The following is a 19,152-nucleotide window of genomic DNA, read 5'->3' on the forward strand; positions in this document are numbered from 1 at the left end:
CAGGCACAGGAACTTAGTATGTTTGTGGGAAGAGTATTGTTGCACACGCACATATAACGAGTACATACAAATGCATAAAAGTAACAGAACAAAAAAACAAAAAAAAAAATAATAATAACAAAAGTTAAAAATTTGGTATGTTTAGTTGATTTGTATACATATGTATGTATGTATGTATGTATGCATGTAAATTGAGGGGAAATAAAACTACTACTCCTTTCCTCTCAGTGTTTTGGTAATTATATAGACTTAAGGAACACACACGCACACACATAACACACAATGTGATGGTTTCGTGAATTATTTTTGAGCTAACGTTTAGAATAATGTAGTTTTACAACAATAAAAATGCTACAGCCTTATGCGCTAGGTGTGGTTTGCATGCATTGAAGTAGTGGAGCTGGGTTTGTGCAAGTTTTCGTTCCAAAGAGCAAATGCGTTGAAGCAACAGATACATACATATGCACATATTTATGTATGTATATAATTATTTTGTTCTATATAGTAAAAAATGGTATTATTAAGATATTCATACACCTAAGCATATAAAATGTGGGTGGAGGAAGCATTAGACGGTGACAAAAACTACATAAATATGTACACACATACACTAGGTATCATAAGTCTACGTCCCTCCTATTTTTAAATACTATTTATCATGAAATTCTAACGGGAAGCTTCGTATGAATCTTCGATGTTTACTATCGCCTGGCAACAAAAAAAAAAATCACCGCAATGCTTCGCCATAAATTTTAACGGTACTTATTTTCGGTAATATATTACGTAGTTAGACGAGCGTCAAAAGTGTACACTCGTCATTTGCGGATTCGATTTTTGTGTTGTAAATTTTTTTCACTTTTAATTTTTTCAACTATCTACCTAAGAGCGTAGCGTGTACATACACTTATTATAATATTATTATTATGAATACTATTGTATATTTTACAAATAATACCTACAGATGTATTTGATTAATTTATGATAAAATATTACTATTACTATTTACTGGATTGAAACAAAAGTAGAAATATACAAAACATAATAAGTACTAATCTGGAGATTATATTAAATTATCACATTACTTTTTCTAATCCTTGCACATATGTATGCTTCTCTGTAATGGAGGAGCAATATGAGAATTTTATTGTAGTTTTAGATAATTTTTTAAATTTCAAAAATTTACAATCAAATAATTTGAAAATGTCTTTAATAAAATTTAATATGACAACTTTTACTTTGTAAATCATTTAATTTATTATGAATCTGTGAAATAATAATGCACATACGTGTATACATCTACAGTGAGTGTCAATGAAAATCGTACAGTTATTGTTTGGTATCTTTTCTTGTTTAATTTTTTGGTAATTTATTATAAAAATGAAATAGCGACAACTCTCATAACTTCTAAATTCTGAAGAGTTGCTATTTCAAAATGGCATGATAAGGTGAGAAAATTAACTAAGCTACAAAACTGTATACCCGAAAAATTTAGGAAAAATCTGATAAAAAAATGTATGAACTTTATTCATTTTTCGTAAGTTTTTTAAGAAATCTGGAATTATGATTTATACTGTTTTACAATGCGAATTATATTTTTATAATAAATCAACAAAAAGGTAAAAAATGGAAAAAATACCTTTCATGACAGCTGATTGTCAATTTTGCAGCTAATCTGCCTTATGTGAACGGGTAGATTAATTTTTGTGGATGTACTGCTAATTACTGCATATGTGAACGTCTTTTAAGTAAAAAACTATTTATGGACGTATAAAAAAAAGTAAGAAAAAAATGAAATATGTGATATGTAAACGGGCTAGACGGTAAATTATTTTTCTACAATAAATAAAAAAAATTATAATATCTATTCTACCCACTAAGTACAAGATTATTCTACATACTGAAGTAAAAAAAATAAAGAATCTCCAATGTTAGTTGTTAATATTGTTAGCTTAAAAATAATTGGAATTAGTTATATACATCTACTCCAAAATATATATGTAAGCATGTATGCTTTTGCTATCAATAAAGGTGCATATACGGATATTTTATTTACATAAATACGCAAAAACAAGTTGTAAATAGTATTACTTTGTGTTTTTGAAAGTTAGCAAAAAATAGCAACTAACCTATAAAGCAATACTTTATAAATATATATATTTGTACGCCACCCAAAGCGGAACCACTAAAGCATGGGTATAAAGATGTACTGAGAAGAAATATGTATGTATGCAAAATGATAGAGTGTTGGAATAACCACAAAAATGTATGAGAAAGGAAGGAAAAACTGGATACACTAAGAGTTAGCCAAAAGTTTTGTGTACAAAAACAAAACCCGTACAGCAAGTAGAGTACTCAAACGTAGCTGGAAATATTTTATCTACAGGTAAAAGTGTTGTAAATCGTTGAGTTTAGAAAAAAATACATGACATGCGTATACAGCCTGCATAAATTTAGGTTGAGCTTTTACTCAGGCAAGCCGAGTTTTATGCCACCGATATGGCACAAGCAAGCACACATAATTCTTCAAGAACAATGCTGCAAATGTATGTATATTTATTTTCCTAAACCTGCCTATTATTAGCATTATTATAAATGTTAATATTAAATATTTCGCTAAAAACATAAAATATCAACTTAGGTTAGAACATAATTTTATTGAAAAATAAGCACGATACCCGAAATTCATGTGCGTTAGCAAAAATTAACAATTAAGTCCTTACTGAACTTAACACTCCAGCTACGCTATGTCCTACAGACTTTTTAAATTCAAACTCCCTACCAAATTCTAATCGCTAACAAATTTTAGAGCTGCATAAAGCGCTGAACTCCACAAGGCCTAGAATACTTGGTATGGAGTACTAGCTATGTAATTGTAAGTAAGTGAAATAATTAAATAAATATTTCAAACTAATTTTCTCAACAGCATCAAAGAATTATCTTTTTAGCCACAAATAATATGATAATTGTAAAGGCAATAGGAATTTAGGCGCCTAACCTGTGCGTCGTAATTTAGGGACTCAACACAACAATGCGACAAACTATTCGATGTGGTAGCGGACGTAGTTGTCGCTGTCGCCGTTGTTTCGTCTGTTGACGTCAACGTCAACGTCTGCTGTGGCGAGCTCGGTGCTAGTGAGTGGTATGAAGTGGAAGCGGATGAAGTGGATGATATGCCTACACCTGTTAATGAATGTATGTCGTGTTGTTGTTGCTGTTGAGATGCTTGTTGATCTACTTGCAGCGCTTGACCGTGCTGACATTGACAATAATGAAGATACGGTTTTAAATGGCAATGATGAGTTTGAGAATAATGAGATTGAGAATGATGATGACTATTATTGTGGTTAGTGTGATTTTGGTGGTTGTGGTGGTGATCGTAGAACTGCGTTGTTGGCACCTGTTGTTCATATGCTTGTTGTTGTTGCTGCTGTTGCGGTTTTTGCCGATATAACTGCTGCTGTTGCTGTTGCTCTTGCATTGCAAATGGCGTCGGCGTCTGCGTCGGCGCCGCATTGCCAATACTGTTATTATATGTTTTTGTTGCTGAAAACGTATCCGGACCAGCCGTGAAATTTATAAACATATTGCCACCATTACTTTGATAATTGCTTTGGTTATAAGTAGTACAATTTGAAAAAGCTGCTGTGAATTTTGAAGAGGTTGTGGAAGGAGTATTTGTATTACTATGATTATTCGCTTGTTTACTTAAGTACAAGTTTGTCATGCTGATGCGGTTGTTGTTGTTAGAGTTATAGTTGGAATTAGGGGAATGTTGTATGTTGTTGCTGTAGCTCGTCCGAGTTTTATTAAAATTGGCATCATAAAATAACTGATTGCCATTGCTAAGTGTGTTGCGTATATTTTGCGATTTAAGATGATAAGTGGTGCGGCCATCTGACGACGATTCAGGGCATAAAACCTAAAAATATACAGAAACAAAGAGAGAAGAGAGAGAGAGAGAGAAAAGAAAAATGGGCGGGCGGGACACAGTGTGAGAGGAGGAAAATTGGATGAGATTGGTTGACGATTAGAAATGTGCGTACAAATTTAATTTTGTATTTTTTATTTTTATAAAATCTAATTTTATTTTCATAATTTAAGGCAAATAAACGCACAAATGCTCAGGCTTGGCTTAAGCCGATATTTTTCACAAAATAAAAACAAAAAAAAAAAAACAATGATAATAATTACATATATGTATAATTTTAACACATTTAGGGATGATTGGGGTTAGGGGTTTGGGGCGCAATGTTTGCCTGCTAAAACCAACGACGAGATAGAGGAAAATATTTTGCGATTGCTGTCATTTTGACAGTACTGGGTCGGGTCGGGACCTTCGGCCAATGAAGGCCCGACTTGCGTGGTGACACTTTTACGGTTACTTTTTATAATACTAAGGCTTTCTATTAAAAATGTACAATATATAATAAATATTGTTTCTTACGAATAAAGCCTATACAAATCGATATTTTAGATTCGTTCATTATGCAAGTGCAAAAAAAAAATTAATTATAAAATTTGAGTGCGCACATTTATTGGACTAGTCGGTTTAAACACTAACTTTAGCACCTGTTGCACGCTAGACAAATTTATAAATACCAACTCAGCAGAAACGGTCAAGTCTAAAATTTCTAAATTTCCTTGAAAATATTTTCCATCATTTTTTTTTGTAAATACTTAAATGATGTTGTGTTTACTTTTCTTAATCCTCTAACTTCTTCATTGCTTCGTCTTTCTTGTGCGTAGTCGTTAAAAAATAAAAATTTTTGGGAATTACTAATTTACATTTATGAAATTTAATTTTGATATGTTATTTTCTATTCCAAAACCTATATATGCACCTTTAAATTAATAGAGTAAAACAGTTGCTTAAAATAATAAAAGAATTATATATATTTTAAGAGCTGAACATGCACTTTATTCGAAAAAAGTTTTAAAATAAATTCTACATGCAAATAGCAGAATATATGCATAGCAAAACGAAAATTTAATTGCATATACAAACATGTTCGTATTGAAAAATTATAAAATATTTTACAAAATCGAACGGTTGCAAGTCAAATTAAAATAAATATTATACTAACTTAAAAGGTATTCACAATATTGCGCACGATTGGTTCAATGATAAAGCATTTATTAACAATGAATTTAGAATAGATCTGCATTTAGATTTAAATTTGAATTTAGTGAAACATTAATTAAAAAAATATAAAAAGACATAAAAAAAATATTAAAAAAAAACTATATATTTTGTACATATAACTGGAAAATCGAGGTTTGAGAATATATGGATTCACTTTCGAAAAATTGTTAAGCAGAAAACGAAAGTTTGACATGCGTCAAAAATATTTCACCGAGATGTACTGCACTAAAAGTAATAAATTTTATACCAAGAGAATTGTATTTTCGAAAAATTTTATTCTATTAGTATTTATAAAGGGTTTTCCAATAAGAGGTGTTATTTTGATATTCAAAGAAAAATGTTATTTTTTAATATAAATGATCGGAAGTTTATTTCATTTATTATTTATAAAGAGGAAGGTATGCCGTTAATAGTGGAAAATAACATCAGGCAAATTACCACCACGACCACGCTTACAGGACAATATCCTCTTCATGAAATTTTCCATAACCGAATTGCAAAGTGCTTGCCCTATGTCCTAAATAGCCTCACGAATTCCATCTTTGAGGTCTTGCATCGACCCTGGGCTGTTGGCGTAGATCTTTTCTTTCACGTGGCCCCAAAGAAAAGAGTCACAAGGTGTTAAATCACAAAATCTCGGTGGCCAATTGTGATCAAATATTATTTATCTGGTTCCTTAGTTGTAGCGCAAAAGGGCGTTCTATGTGTGTGTCTTTCAGGGACAGCCACCCAAGCTTAACCCTCCGTGGGGCACCCAGGGCTGGCCAGACTGGCTTTCGACTTTGGACGTGAATTTAACATATTTCTATTATAGCTAATGACTTCAGCTTCCAGGTACCTTCTTAAAATTTAATTTTCTATCGATTTATGGATATAACCTTTTGAAAAGGATCCTTGAAAGGGACGATCAAATGTCCAGACCCGGATACCCAACCGAAGGTTTTAAAAAGGTGTCCAACGGAGGGTTAATCTAACTTTCTTTTAATTTCTGTTTTAGTAAACCCATTTTTGGCCATTAAAACCAGCGAGTTTTCAGTTATATACCAAAATTCAATCAGATCAATAAATATTATATAAACATTAAGTGCGCAACTTTATGACTACCTCTTTAACTTTTACATTTTCTTATAAAAAAACTAAAAATTTATTTGCATATCCATAAGTTTTTTTGTATCTGCTACACTTAAAAACAAAAATCATAAATGTATTTCACAATTTAAAAAACGTAAAAAATGCAACTGAAAACCCAAAAGCAAGTTGTAAAATGAGACACGCACAAAATAAACAACAAGAAAACGTATACAAAAAAGAAGAAACACAAAAAAGGAAATTAGCAAGAGAACACACTTCGTATGACAAGGTAAAAACAATGCAGAGAACAAAACAGAGCCTTACACACAGCGTAAGCAAATTTTTTTGAGTTCCAATTTTTTTTTTTTCTATATTAATTCTGATAAAACAAAAGTGATTGCTGTCAAAAGCCAAACATAAGAAAATATTTGTAGTTGAATAGATTTTTGAATAACTTAGCTCGCTTTTAGCTTAGGCTGTATGCAATGCAATCATTTCCCTTTCTATTTAACAAAACACAACAAACGCATGTAATTAATTAAAAAAAAAAAAACAATGCATAAATACATATTATATTAAAATAGTTAGCGTCTAAATGGGTTAAATTAAATTAATTTTAATAAAAAATAGAAAATTTGGTAGTGTAGAAAGATCAACACAATCACTCTTTGTTTCTTTCTAGTTGTTGTACTATTTATAATGTTAGCAAAGTAACAATAAGTATTGTAGTTATATTTATGAATGTGGTTTTTTGTTTTGTAGTTGTTGTTTTTGTTTCTATTCAATATGCAGAAACATTTCGTTACCAGTGCAATGTCATTGATGCGACTCATTCTCCTAGATTTGGTGGATAGGCTGCGCTTCAGTCCATCGATATTTTGCTCGAATAACTTTTCGAGTGTTACGAGATCGAACATTTGATTGATGGATTGATTATTTTGATTTGAATTGTTTTCCCAATAAATTTTGTGTCGCAAAATTTTTGGCAACAAATTTGGGTATGTTAATTTTTATTTTTTTTTCGAATTTATTGTAGGTGCGTTGGTAAATAATTAGAGACGTGTAAATTTTTGAGATTCACAAATTTTTGTACGATAGCCGAATGTGATATTAAATTTTGCACATCGTTTTATAATTTGTATATTTCAAGTGGTAGGTAGTGAGTAAATGAAAGAAAAAAAGAAAGAAAATCATAGTTAGAAATTATGAGAAAACAAAGAAAATATGTTTTCAAAAAAATATAAAAATTGAGAAAAAAAAAATACATCGCTACCGACGACAATTTAAGTAACCAGCAAAAATATAACATTTTATAATCATTTTATAGTATTACGTCCTATACTAAATATGTTATAAAAGCAAAATGTATTGAAAATGGTATGCTAATAAAAAAGAAATTTAATTATTGAGTGTTCTAAGAAAAAAAAAAGAAAATAGTGGCATACAAAAAGGCTAATTAGAAAAAAATACGCGTTACAGTGTTCTGGTGTTCGCAGAAAGAGTGATAGAGTGTCATCAAGATATACTATTATACGCTGAATATTTGTATGTATAGAAAAGTTTATAGTTTACTCATTTATAAACTGCAATTCGTCTTGACCTCCAGAAAAATACATAATGTGAAAAAGTAGAGGGGTGAGCAAAAAGTTTGTGTGCGTTTTTTTACACTAAATATTTGTTGTTTTTTAATATTTAAATATCTCTTCTTATTTAAATTTTGTTTATTTTTAAACAGTTTTTGTTTGACTTACCATCTGGTTGAAGAATGGATGCTTTAATACTTCCTTCACTGTGATTCGTTTCGCAGGATCGACGACTAGACATTTGCGTATCAGATCCTTTGGATCCTCTGTGTGGCGAGAATTAGAACAATCGATATATTAACGTGTTTGTAATTTGAATATAATAGGTTGGGGGAAAAATAAATCCACTATTTTCTCGGTAGATGGCTGTAGTGATCGATATCGCGTAAAGCATAGATGAAACAATTTAAAGTTTATGCTCGTTGTCAAGGTGACATTTCTCATTAAAAAACTTCTTTTGCTATTTTTTGTTTGTGTTAACAATGGAAGTTGTCGATAATATCGAGAAAATCACTGAAATAATCGAGGTTGGCCGGCATCGCTTAGGAGCTAAAGATCGACCATAAAACAGTTTTAAACAATTTGCGCAAAAATAATGGATTTATTTTTCTCCCTAAAATCTTTTTTTTTTGTTTTTTTTTTTTTTACCTGATATATCAGCCCATTCGGGCGAGGTGAAACTATATTTGCCCTCCATTATATTGCGCAGCATGACCATCTGTTTGCGGTGCCAAAACGGTGGACAACCAACTAGCAATGTGAACATAATGACGCCGCAGGCCCAACTAGTGGATTATTGGAAATAAATATGATTATACCTGTATTAAATTTTCGCACTAGATTCAGATTGCAGGTGCGTAGATAGCGTATAACTAACTTTTTATATTATTTACTTTTATACTCACATATCAACTTCTTTGGAATAGCCTGGCGACCCCTCAAACATATTACATTTTAGTGTTTCCGGTGCCAAGTAACCGGGCGTGCCACAAAGGTCTGAAAGAGAGAAAAACCGTAAGAAAAACAGCTTACAACAAAAAAAAATAAACACAAGACTATTCGTAAAATCATAAAATCCAGCCTTGCCAACGCAGCACATCCCTCTACCACTCACCTGCCAACTTTTCATCGCCCTTCAGCTGCCGCGCGAAGCCAAAATCTGTTATCTTAACATTATGATTTTCATCGAGGAGAATATTTTCGGGTTTCAAATCACGATGCACAATGTTTTTCGAGTGTATATACTCGACACCCTCAAATATTTGTCGCATAATTGTGCGAGTCTTCTTCTCGGACAGCGTTACTACCGAGGTGAGGTAATCGAAGAGTTCGCCTTTTGGACATAACTCAAATACTAAAAAGACGAAAGCGTCCGATTCGAAGACATCCTGTAGATCAACTGCAATAGTTTAAATAGAGTATTATTTCGCATAAGGAAAAACGATGCGCTTAAGAAATAAAACGGTTGGTGGTTAGCTCACTCACTTATATAGGGATGCCCCATAACTTGTCTGAGTATTGATATTTCCTGCCTTGTGGCTTCAAGCATGTGATATGGATTCGTATCGCCGGCTTCGGTAGCGGCGCCAAGATCTATGATTTTTGCGGCAAATTCTTTGCCTGTCTCCTTTTCAATGCAGCGGCGCACTGTGGAACTGATCCCCCTAAAAAGTGACATAGAAAAGGAAATAAATATATTATTAAAGCAAACAAATATCTTGTATGGAGTATACAGGATATATGGTATAGAATATAATAATAATAAATTGTGTCACATAAGCACCAAATAGGAAAGGCTTATTTATGTCTTATGAATCAAATCTGGCTATGGCCACTGGAAGTGAATACGAATAGATCTAAACTTTGTGATGGGATGGGATGGCAATTTAAGAATAATAATCCCAAAGTGAAATTGTGGCATAATTCAAAAGCTGTAGTAGATAATGCCTTCAAAGAGGTCTACCTCCAATGCTACTGTATATAGGCAGCTCAAAGAACTTTGCGGTCTCATCGTATAAGGCACTTCTCAAAAAGCTTTCGGTCCTAAAACAGATACAAATCAAGGTATGTATGTAGATAAGGCAGCGTAGATCCGACTAACGTGACAACAGGTACATACGTACATACATATGTTTGCGTGAAACTGTTCATGGAATGCCTCACTTCACACGCCATCAAGCCTGGGAAATTTCGTATTGGTTATTGAGACGATTTTTGACCCGAAAAGGTAGTGCGTCATACATGCGATATGTGGTGTTCCATCAATATTTCTAATTTTCCGTAATTCTTTGCATGAAACTGTTTGTGGAATACCTCACTTCATACGCCACCACGCCTTGGAAATTTTGTATTGCATACACAGTTTTTGACTCGAAAAGAGCGCTGGTGCAAAAAGAAGTAGAATAAATAAATAGAATTTCATATTTACATATTTTAAACTTAGGCAAACAGTACCTACGAACGCAAATTCGAGTTTCACGCGAGGCACTGATGACTTCGTTATCATCTAATTTCGAGAGTCGGACAACAAAACATCGGAATACGATCTCTGCATATTAGCGGTCTCCCCACACTATAACACTCTCTTACTTGTGTAGATTGTGTGAGAGAGTGTCCAAATCCATCAACAATAAACGCATTGAAGTTGAATGGCCGCGCACGCCATACCGCATTAAATGCCGCTGCAATTTTGGCATAATTATCAAATAATAAATATTCGTATACTCGTATGTACAACATTTTTATACATTTTTATTGAACTAGATTTTGAGAAAAATTATATAGACGTATATTTAAAGTACGTATTTAACGCGGCTGCCGTAGCCGAATGGGTTGGTGCGTGACTACCATTCGGAATTCAGAGAGAGAACGTCGGTTCGAATCTCGGTGAAACACCAAAATTAAGAAAAACATTTTTCTAATAGCGGTCACCCCTCGGTAGGCAATGGCAAACCTCCGAGTGTATTTCTGCCATGAAAAAGCTCCTCATAAAAATATCTGCCGTTCGGAGTCGGCTTAAAACTGTAGGTCCCTCCATTTGTGGAACAACATCAAGACGCACACCACAAATAGGAGGAGGAGCTCGGCCGAACACCTACAAAGGGTGTACGCGCCAATTATATATATATATATATATATATTTAAGTATGGATTTTTCTTAATTGCAAATATGGTTAAGTTCTATGCCTTACACTGTCTGATTCAAGCCTGTGGTGAATTTTTAAACTGATTTTAATCCTGCAAAATTGAGCGCTTGAATTAGTTTAACTTGACAGAATTAGTTTACATAACTAATACGACAGAGTTTATCTTGCAATGAAAAAATTACCCTCAATGCTATGCAACAGTTACAATGCCCCTTATGTATATACATATGTGTGATTCAGAGCCCGACATGTTTCAGCTAAATCAGCTTAAATATAGGTCTCATCTATTCGCCACTTCCATATTTCCAAATTTCCATGTGAAAGCAACAACAAAGTTGTAGAGCAATATTCGCCACTAGCGAATATGGTTATACCTCATTAAACTGGTATAACTCACTGTTTTACAAACACATTTAATTTTAGGTTTTAACTCTATTCCAGCGCTGCCAAAATATGTTTATTTATGGGGTTAGGGGTAGTCAGAATTTTCAAAAAAATTGGATTTTTTACCATTTTCTTAAAGTACAAAGTAACAATTAAGGGGTTATATACCTCGTGTTGGGCTAAAAAAATCGAAACATTTTTCATGGCATATTTTCAAAGTAAATCATCTTAAAAATATAAATTCAAAAAATCATAAAGATCGGAGCATTAAAACGAAAGTTACAGACCGTGGAAGCGCGCAAATTATCTATAAATGAAGTGCGCGCAAAACTTTAAACGCGATTATCTCGAAGTCGTGTTTTTTGAAAATTACCGTCGCGGTGATCATTATTTATCAAAAACTATTTGACCGATTTGCATAAACTTTTTTTTAATTATTCGAAGTTACAACCTCGTGAATCTGAACGCTTCACTTTTTATAAAATATTTGCATTGTTCGCTGGAGTTAATTTTTTTTTTTAATTTTTCAACCCCTCAAAAATCGTGTTTTTGGTGCAAAGCGGCTTTCATACCGAGAAAAAATTTTTTTGAATAAATAAACCGTTCAGATTCACTAAAAAACATTTTTCTACAATAATCATTTAATTTTTTTGATTTCAGTTGAGCTGCTCATACGCTACCGTGATCACCGCAAGCCTCTTTAAAAAAACGGCGTTCCGGAGGAGGGGCGATATCAACAATAAATAATAACATTTTTAAAATAAAAACACCAAAATGTATTCTTCGAGAGTTACACTTCAGTATGATATATGCCTCATATGAATAAAAGTTCTAAAACATATGTATTTAAAAAAAATTATGACAATCGTCCATTTTTTCGGACTCACAAGGTATATAACCCATTAACAAAGGGGGCTCGGGCGCTCCGGAGCTTTCGAGAGCAAATAGCTAGCAGCACACGCGAATGAAACGGAGCTGGGTTGGGTTTTTAGTGGGTGAGTCGAAAGGCAAGTCCCACACTTTTCGGCTTTCAATGCTTTGTGCCACCTCAACAAAAAAAAAAAACACGCGAATGAAAGTGGCAAATAAGCACGCTAACGATAACACTCGAGAAGGTAGAATGCTACGTAGGCAACCGCAAATCGATATTTTGGAAGCTGCTATGACGGCTGAAGAACTTTTATATGACTCAGGAATAGATGACACAGTATAAGTAATTAAATAATTCGTATAAATCGATAGCAAAACTTTAAATGCGTTTTGCTCAAAACTATGTTTTTTGAACTGGTGATCACTGTAACTTAAAAACTGCTTGATAAAAGAACATAAAAAACTCGTGCCTGATCGAAGAATTTTTTTTTCAAAAATTTCGATTTTTTTAAACAACTAATTGTTGTATTTTTTCTCGAAAATCTGAAAAATATTTCCTGCGGCCGCCATTTTGTTAATTGTGAAAAACAAAGTAAAAGCTTATCGATTATCTATTGATATAACTAATTTCTCTTGCCCGATGAATTTTAGATGAATCTCCAAGGACTTGTGATGATCACCGCAAGGGACTTCTGAAGAAACGGGCTCCACACAAACAGCGATAACTTTTACAATTATTAATTTTTTTTTTTTTTGAAATTTTGCTTAAGTCGAGTCGAAACATGATGTATTAATGCTATGTTTTTATTTTTGTAAAATAAAGCAATTGACTAGCAAAAAAGAATGATAATTTTTCGGGCCCCTGACTACCCCTAACCACTTAAAACAGGTATTTCATCTATGCGCCACTGGCTACCGCTTGGCGAAAAGAAGAGGCCTCAATTAAGAATTTTGCTTATGATTCCGATGTAAACGTAGTATAACTAAAAATCCCTGCAGATTTTCATATAGTACAATTAAATTTGTTGTCTGCACACTTTCCACACGTTTATTACGAATCGTAGTAGGTAAATATATGCGATTCACATGATTAAGAATAAAAATACGTATACACACAATTGCATTGATATGCACATACAAGCAAATAGGCATCTGTAAATTATTTGTAAGAATTTTCACAAAACGAGGACACATTTATTCATTATATTTTGTAAAAGGCGCAACGCCATAGGAAACACACTGCCAGCCAACCGACCATAGGTATAGCCTGCGAGCTGCAATACAGTGAAACAGGCTGAACGTAGAAAGTCAATAAAGTTCAAACAATTAATTATATGCGGGTGTATTTATTCAATACAAGATAAGTATGTAATTATTTCAAAGCAACAACAGACGAAACACCTACACATTTATACCTATGTACATTCATAACAGCAGAGTTCGAATAATGAGAATGTAATTACAAATAAATTGGAAATCGTAGCGATAAGGCAACGATTAGACGCATTTAAAAATAAACAAAAAAAGAGCAAAAAGGCGCTCAAGTAAGTCTATAGATGGGAACAATAAAAATAAAGAATAAAGTGTACTACACCGCACATGAAATTTATAGGTTAAGTTAGGTTAGGTTAGGTTAGCCTGGTTGAAAATAAACCACGCATAGACCTTTTGGTCCTAGCGATTCCAAATGGAGTTTCAAGTTAGACTGAATAAGAAATGTATCAGAACGTCATGCATTTATTTGGACAAATTCGAACATGACGTTCCCATTGAAATGGAGGCAATATTTAACATGTTCGTTCTTGTTTATTTGAGAGCAATTTGTATTAGCTGCAACCGAACAAATAATTTCAATATTGTTGTGAACCTTATTTGGGATGCACAACCACATAATGGCAGAAAAAGAGAATACATTTTAGCGACAGTTTTGAAGCAAGTAGTGATTTTGATCAATGTGATGAAAAACTTTTTAATATAATAATAATAGCAATAAGTATCACTATGCTATGGGGGAAATGGCAACTGTTTTCCAAACGGAAATTTTTGCCATCCTGAAAGTAGCCGAATGGATAATCGAGAGGAGATGGAGCGGGAAACAGATTGGAGTTTTCAGTGACAGTCAGGTCCTGGACTGAAGACCATGGAGAACGCGAAGCAAGCCTCAAAGATTGTTCGCAAGACAAAACAGGCTTGTACTTCCCAGAATACTCCGGTGTTCAAGAAAAAGAATGAATTGGCCAACCGTGAATCAGCGGTTCCCCCACAAGGGCCAGAGCGAATAATTGGAATCAGTTACGCAGGTATCATGAATTGGATCAGCGATTATGTACGCAATTTACATAAAGATCATTGAGGACCCAATGTGCCTGTCTTGCTTGGAGGAGGCGGTCAGTAATGAGCATTTTCTCTGTGAGTGTCCTGCCTTTGCTAGAGCAAGGCTTTTTTTGGCAATATTAATTGCCTAAAATTTAGGAGTATTTATGATGAATAATATGAAATAAATGAATTGTGGCATAAAATCTACAACTTCTAATTGCTCACAAAATTAAATGTGCTCTAAACGCAGAATTTCTATCAAATAAATGTGCACCGAAAAGGTTAAGTACAGAAGCCGATACCATTAGGAAGAAAGGTGTAGAGATATAGACGAATGGTTACCAGTTAGGAATTACTGAAAGAAAAACGCTGCATGTTGATGAGGGAATTCCGCAGGTGACTGATATCTGAAACTAAGAACTTCTCAGATTTAGTTATAAAATAAGAGCCAAAATAACTAATTCGAAGACTTGTGAAAGTAAAATAGCCACGAGGTAGATGCTGAGTTGATTCAAACTCCCATTCGAACTACATAAAACTACTGGACACAAAGGGTTCGAAATCATGTTGAGTTTAAAAGTGAAAGTTATACTGTTTGTTTTTGATTTTCAATAAATGTCTAAGGCCTGTTTCGGTCCAAAGGATGGCTTCAAGATGGCGTAGTTGGTGTGCAAATAGCGTGCAAGCAATATGATTATAGGGCGCTTCACGGGAGCGCAGTTTTCGGCTTAATTGGGCACACTACAGCGCGCTCAATATTAGAAATTATAATTTCAATTATGTAATTAAATTTATAACTGGATTTATAAATATGGATGTATGTACATATAAGTATATGTAAGTATGTATAGGAATTGCTGAGTAATCGCTGTATAAAATAAATTCTAAATTGAACCAGCTTATAACTTTTGTTTTAATTAACATAAATTATATATATAAATACATATATATACGTTTATATTAATTTCATTGAGGCAGTCCCTGAACAGATCGATTATGACCAATTTTTAGTTTTGCTTTTTACGTGAGTAGATATTTTTGCTTTGTTCTTTTTTTAGAACAGTCGATTTATTGCGCATCACTTATTTTATTATTTTAACATTCATTTAGAACATTTACGGAGGTTTCTTTTATTTTCGTCATTAGACAGGCAGCTGGCAGGTTTGTGCACCAGCGCTTATTATTTTACATCTGAATTTATTTTAATGATTCAAATTCAGACAATTTAGCAGATAATAAGACTGCAACACTTGTGCAAATAATATACAGTTGTACTATAAAATAGCAATTTTTCTGAATTTCCTCATTTGACAAATTGTGTGGAAAGGAAATAAGTTATACAGGGTGCGCGAGTTTTTACGTTGGTATGTAAACGCTGAATAACTTTGTCATCTACCAACCGATCGACTTCAACATATGAGTATGTACATATTTTCGATCCATCAATTCAGTACAACTTCAACCATGGATCGCTTTACACCGAAACAACCGAAATCGACGCTATAAAACCTGAAATGCTTGACAAGGTGATGACAAACGCAGAAAAAGATCGCAGTATTGATATTCTATTCAAAAAATAGTTTTAATAAATTGTAAATAACCAAACCAAATAAAAATACCTCACGTATACAAATCAGTTTTTTTTTTTTTCAAAGTTATTCAATGTTTTCATACCGACATAAAAGATGGCGCACCCTGTACATACATACATAGGTACATTTCTATAAAATTATTTCGTTTAATCATCTAAAAACAATGTTTCGGAATGAAAATTTAATAAAAATTTAGTTTAAAAACAAATTGTAATTAGATTAAAAAAAAATCTATTAAATTAAAAAAAAAATTAAATTAAATTCAATTAAATTAAATTAAATAAATAAAAATTAATTAAATGAAATTATACACTATAAATATTTGAAAAACATGCTTTTTATGAAATAAAATTTATTTATCGTTTCGAAAATCTTTTTTAAAGTTGAACGCTGAGTACGTACGATTAATCGTTTGAACTACTGTAAGACATTATGCATGCCATCTATGCGAATCCCGAACAGCCACAAAACACAGTACAGTCACACTCATAGTAAAACAACAGCAACAACTGACAAAAGTGAGAAAGGAAGAAATGCCATTTTTGTATAATAGCAAGCAGCAGATCGGTCACCGGTTGTGGGATGCGTTGCAAAACACCGGCTGTGACCAGCAAATAAACAGTAACACAATTGTAACACTACATACATGCATACATACGTCCATGCAAATGTCCGTCGAATGATGTTCGGTTCAAGGTCAAAAAGGTTTGGATGTGTATGTGGTGCGAAATTTTTTTCAAAAGATGCATTGGACAAACGTACAAACACCTATGTATATAAAAAATATTTCGACAATCAAGCATTCGCTAGGTTTGTATATATAAAAGTACCTAGCTAATTTTATAAAAATATACAGTGGAAGGTGTGTGTATGTAGTTTTTAGGTATTGTATTTGTAGCAGAGCACGCTCCAAACGCATGGCTTGAGCAGCTAATAATGTAGGCGGTGCATAAATGCTTGGGCCGATTGCCGGAATGGACACTCAGTCGGAGGAGAGGGATGACTGAATGAATGATTGTGCCGCTCAGTCATTGCGGTAATTTCTTTTTATCTGGCACTGTATACTCACATACATATTAAGGTAGGTAGGATACCTACGTAAGGCGGCCGCCGTAGCCGAATGGGTTGGTGCGTGACTACCATTCGGAATTCACAGAGAGAACGAATGGTCCGAATCTCGGTGAAACACCAAAATTAAGAAAAAACATTTTTCTAATAGCGGTCGCCCCTCGGCAGGCAATGGCAAACATCCGAGTGTATTTCTGCCACGAAAAAGCTGCTCATAAAAATATCTGCTGTTCGGAGTTGGCTTGAAACTGTAGGTCCCTCCATTTGTGGAACAACATCAAAACGCACACCACAAATAGGAGAAGGAGCTCGGCCAAACACCCAAAAAGAGTGTACGCGCCAATTATATATGTATATAAAGGGTCCGCCATATAACTTTACGGAATTAAAAATGCTATAAAAAAGAAACTACTCAATATTTTTCAAAACTGTTTTTTTTTATTTTGATGTTACAATCCTTCCGGTTAATGATGGAACACAACTTCATTCATATAGCTGCCTCGGCTAGCCATGCACCATCCCATACGATCGGTCCAATTTTTCAACACATTTTCGATTGTATGCGGCTGTATTTCAGCTATGACATCGCGTATGTTGGTCTTCAGTGCATCAATTGTTGCTGGTTTGTTGGCATAACACTGGTCTTTGAGCAACAACAATATTTTCGGGTGTACGCACGGTTTTTGGTCGGTCACGCGTTGGTTTATCAATAAGCAACCCAGTTTCTCTTACTTTTTTCGCAAAGTAACGCACATACGCTTCATTCGGTGTTTTTCTTCTTTCCATTGCCGTACGTAATTTTCGTACACATTCTGCAACATTACCATGATTTTCAAAGTAATGTCGCAACATTTCCCAGCGTTCTTTGAGCGTATACACGACCATTTTCGTTCAGCGGAAGAATAAAACTAATTTTCTGTCAAATCAGATGACAGCTAAGTGTTACCATTCTTCAAATAATATTTAATTCAAATCCGTAACGATAGATGGAGGGCCCTGTATATAGGTACGTTTATTTATTTTATTTTTTTCTTGTGTAGTATTTAATTAGAAGCGGAGAAATTAAGATGCAGGAAAAAGCGCAAACCACTAACAACTGTATGCTAAATAGAAAGTTAAATAAAGGCAATGGATATTCAAACAAACATACAGTATTGTACCATTTTTTTTCATAAACTTTGCTTAAATTGGGCAAAATTAAGGCTACATTTAAGCAAGAAATTTCTGCTTCTTTTAATTGAATTCTTTGCGCCTGATTTTAATTGTGTTTAATACTGATTAAGGGGGTACATATAAATATCACTTTTTGTCAAGCTTGAGCTTTCTTTTCGCAATTTTTTTGGGTTTCAGTATTCTAAATAATTCTAAAGTGATTGCTACAATATTTTAATTAATTTAATTTTATTTATAATGAACCATTGTAAATATTTCATACCGGAAAAGAAATCTCTTATATACTGAAATAGCGAAAATAGGGCTTTGTTCTCCAACAGTGGTATAGAACGTTGAAAATAAATATTAGTGTTCTCTGGGCAAGAGTGGCGAAGCATATTCTTTTAAGTCAGCAAGGAAAATAATGCCTGGTCTAGATGTTTCCAGGAGATACATTGAATTTCGTCATACGTTTGCAAAAGCGTATCAAGACAAATCTTTTCAATTTTGAAAATCCGTTCTTTGGGTTTATTATATAAAAAATTTAAAAAAATTCAACAAATTTTCAACTAAATTTTGAATTTTTGAAATATTTTCGGGTACACAGTAACTTTTACTAGTTATTACTGAATAATTACAAATTATGTACGCAGTTTTATTTGAAACTTAAAAAAATTTTATCGTTCTAATTAAAAAAAAAAAAAAAAAAAATAGGTATGAACTGAAGCTCCAAATAAATTTAAGACGAAAAAATAAAATGATTCAACATTTTCAAGCGATACAAATTTATTGTATTATTTAAAAAAAATGCATGTTAGTGCTAACAA

General features: G+C 33.2%; 1 protein-coding gene across 8 annotated transcripts in view; it reads right to left on the bottom strand.

The window, feature by feature from the left end:
• The window catches only part of LOC129237673 (phosphorylase b kinase gamma catalytic chain, skeletal muscle/heart isoform), a 48,678-nt gene that overhangs the window by 4,273 nt on the left and 25,253 nt on the right, over positions 1-19,152 (bottom strand). For 5 of the 8 annotated variants that reach the window (XM_054872553.1, XM_054872550.1, XM_054872552.1 and 2 more), the window contains 7 exons: positions 9,283-9,461; positions 8,912-9,196; positions 8,703-8,793; positions 8,446-8,582; positions 7,966-8,063; positions 7,021-7,104; positions 3,398-3,919 (listed from right to left, as the gene is read on the bottom strand). In XM_054872553.1, the coding sequence (XP_054728528.1) occupies positions 3,398-3,919; positions 7,021-7,104; positions 7,966-8,063; positions 8,446-8,582; positions 8,703-8,793; positions 8,912-9,196; positions 9,283-9,461 (1,396 nt within the window). The remainder of the gene's footprint in view (positions 1-3,397; positions 3,920-7,020; positions 7,105-7,965; positions 8,064-8,445; positions 8,583-8,702; positions 8,794-8,911; positions 9,197-9,282; positions 9,462-19,152) is intronic. The other 3 variants (XM_054872554.1, XM_054872555.1, XM_054872556.1) reach the window with 3 other exon arrangements.

This window comes from Anastrepha obliqua, chromosome 2, assembly GCF_027943255.1.
Source record: "Anastrepha obliqua isolate idAnaObli1 chromosome 2, idAnaObli1_1.0, whole genome shotgun sequence".
Lineage (NCBI taxonomy): Eukaryota > Metazoa > Arthropoda > Insecta > Diptera > Tephritidae > Anastrepha > Anastrepha obliqua.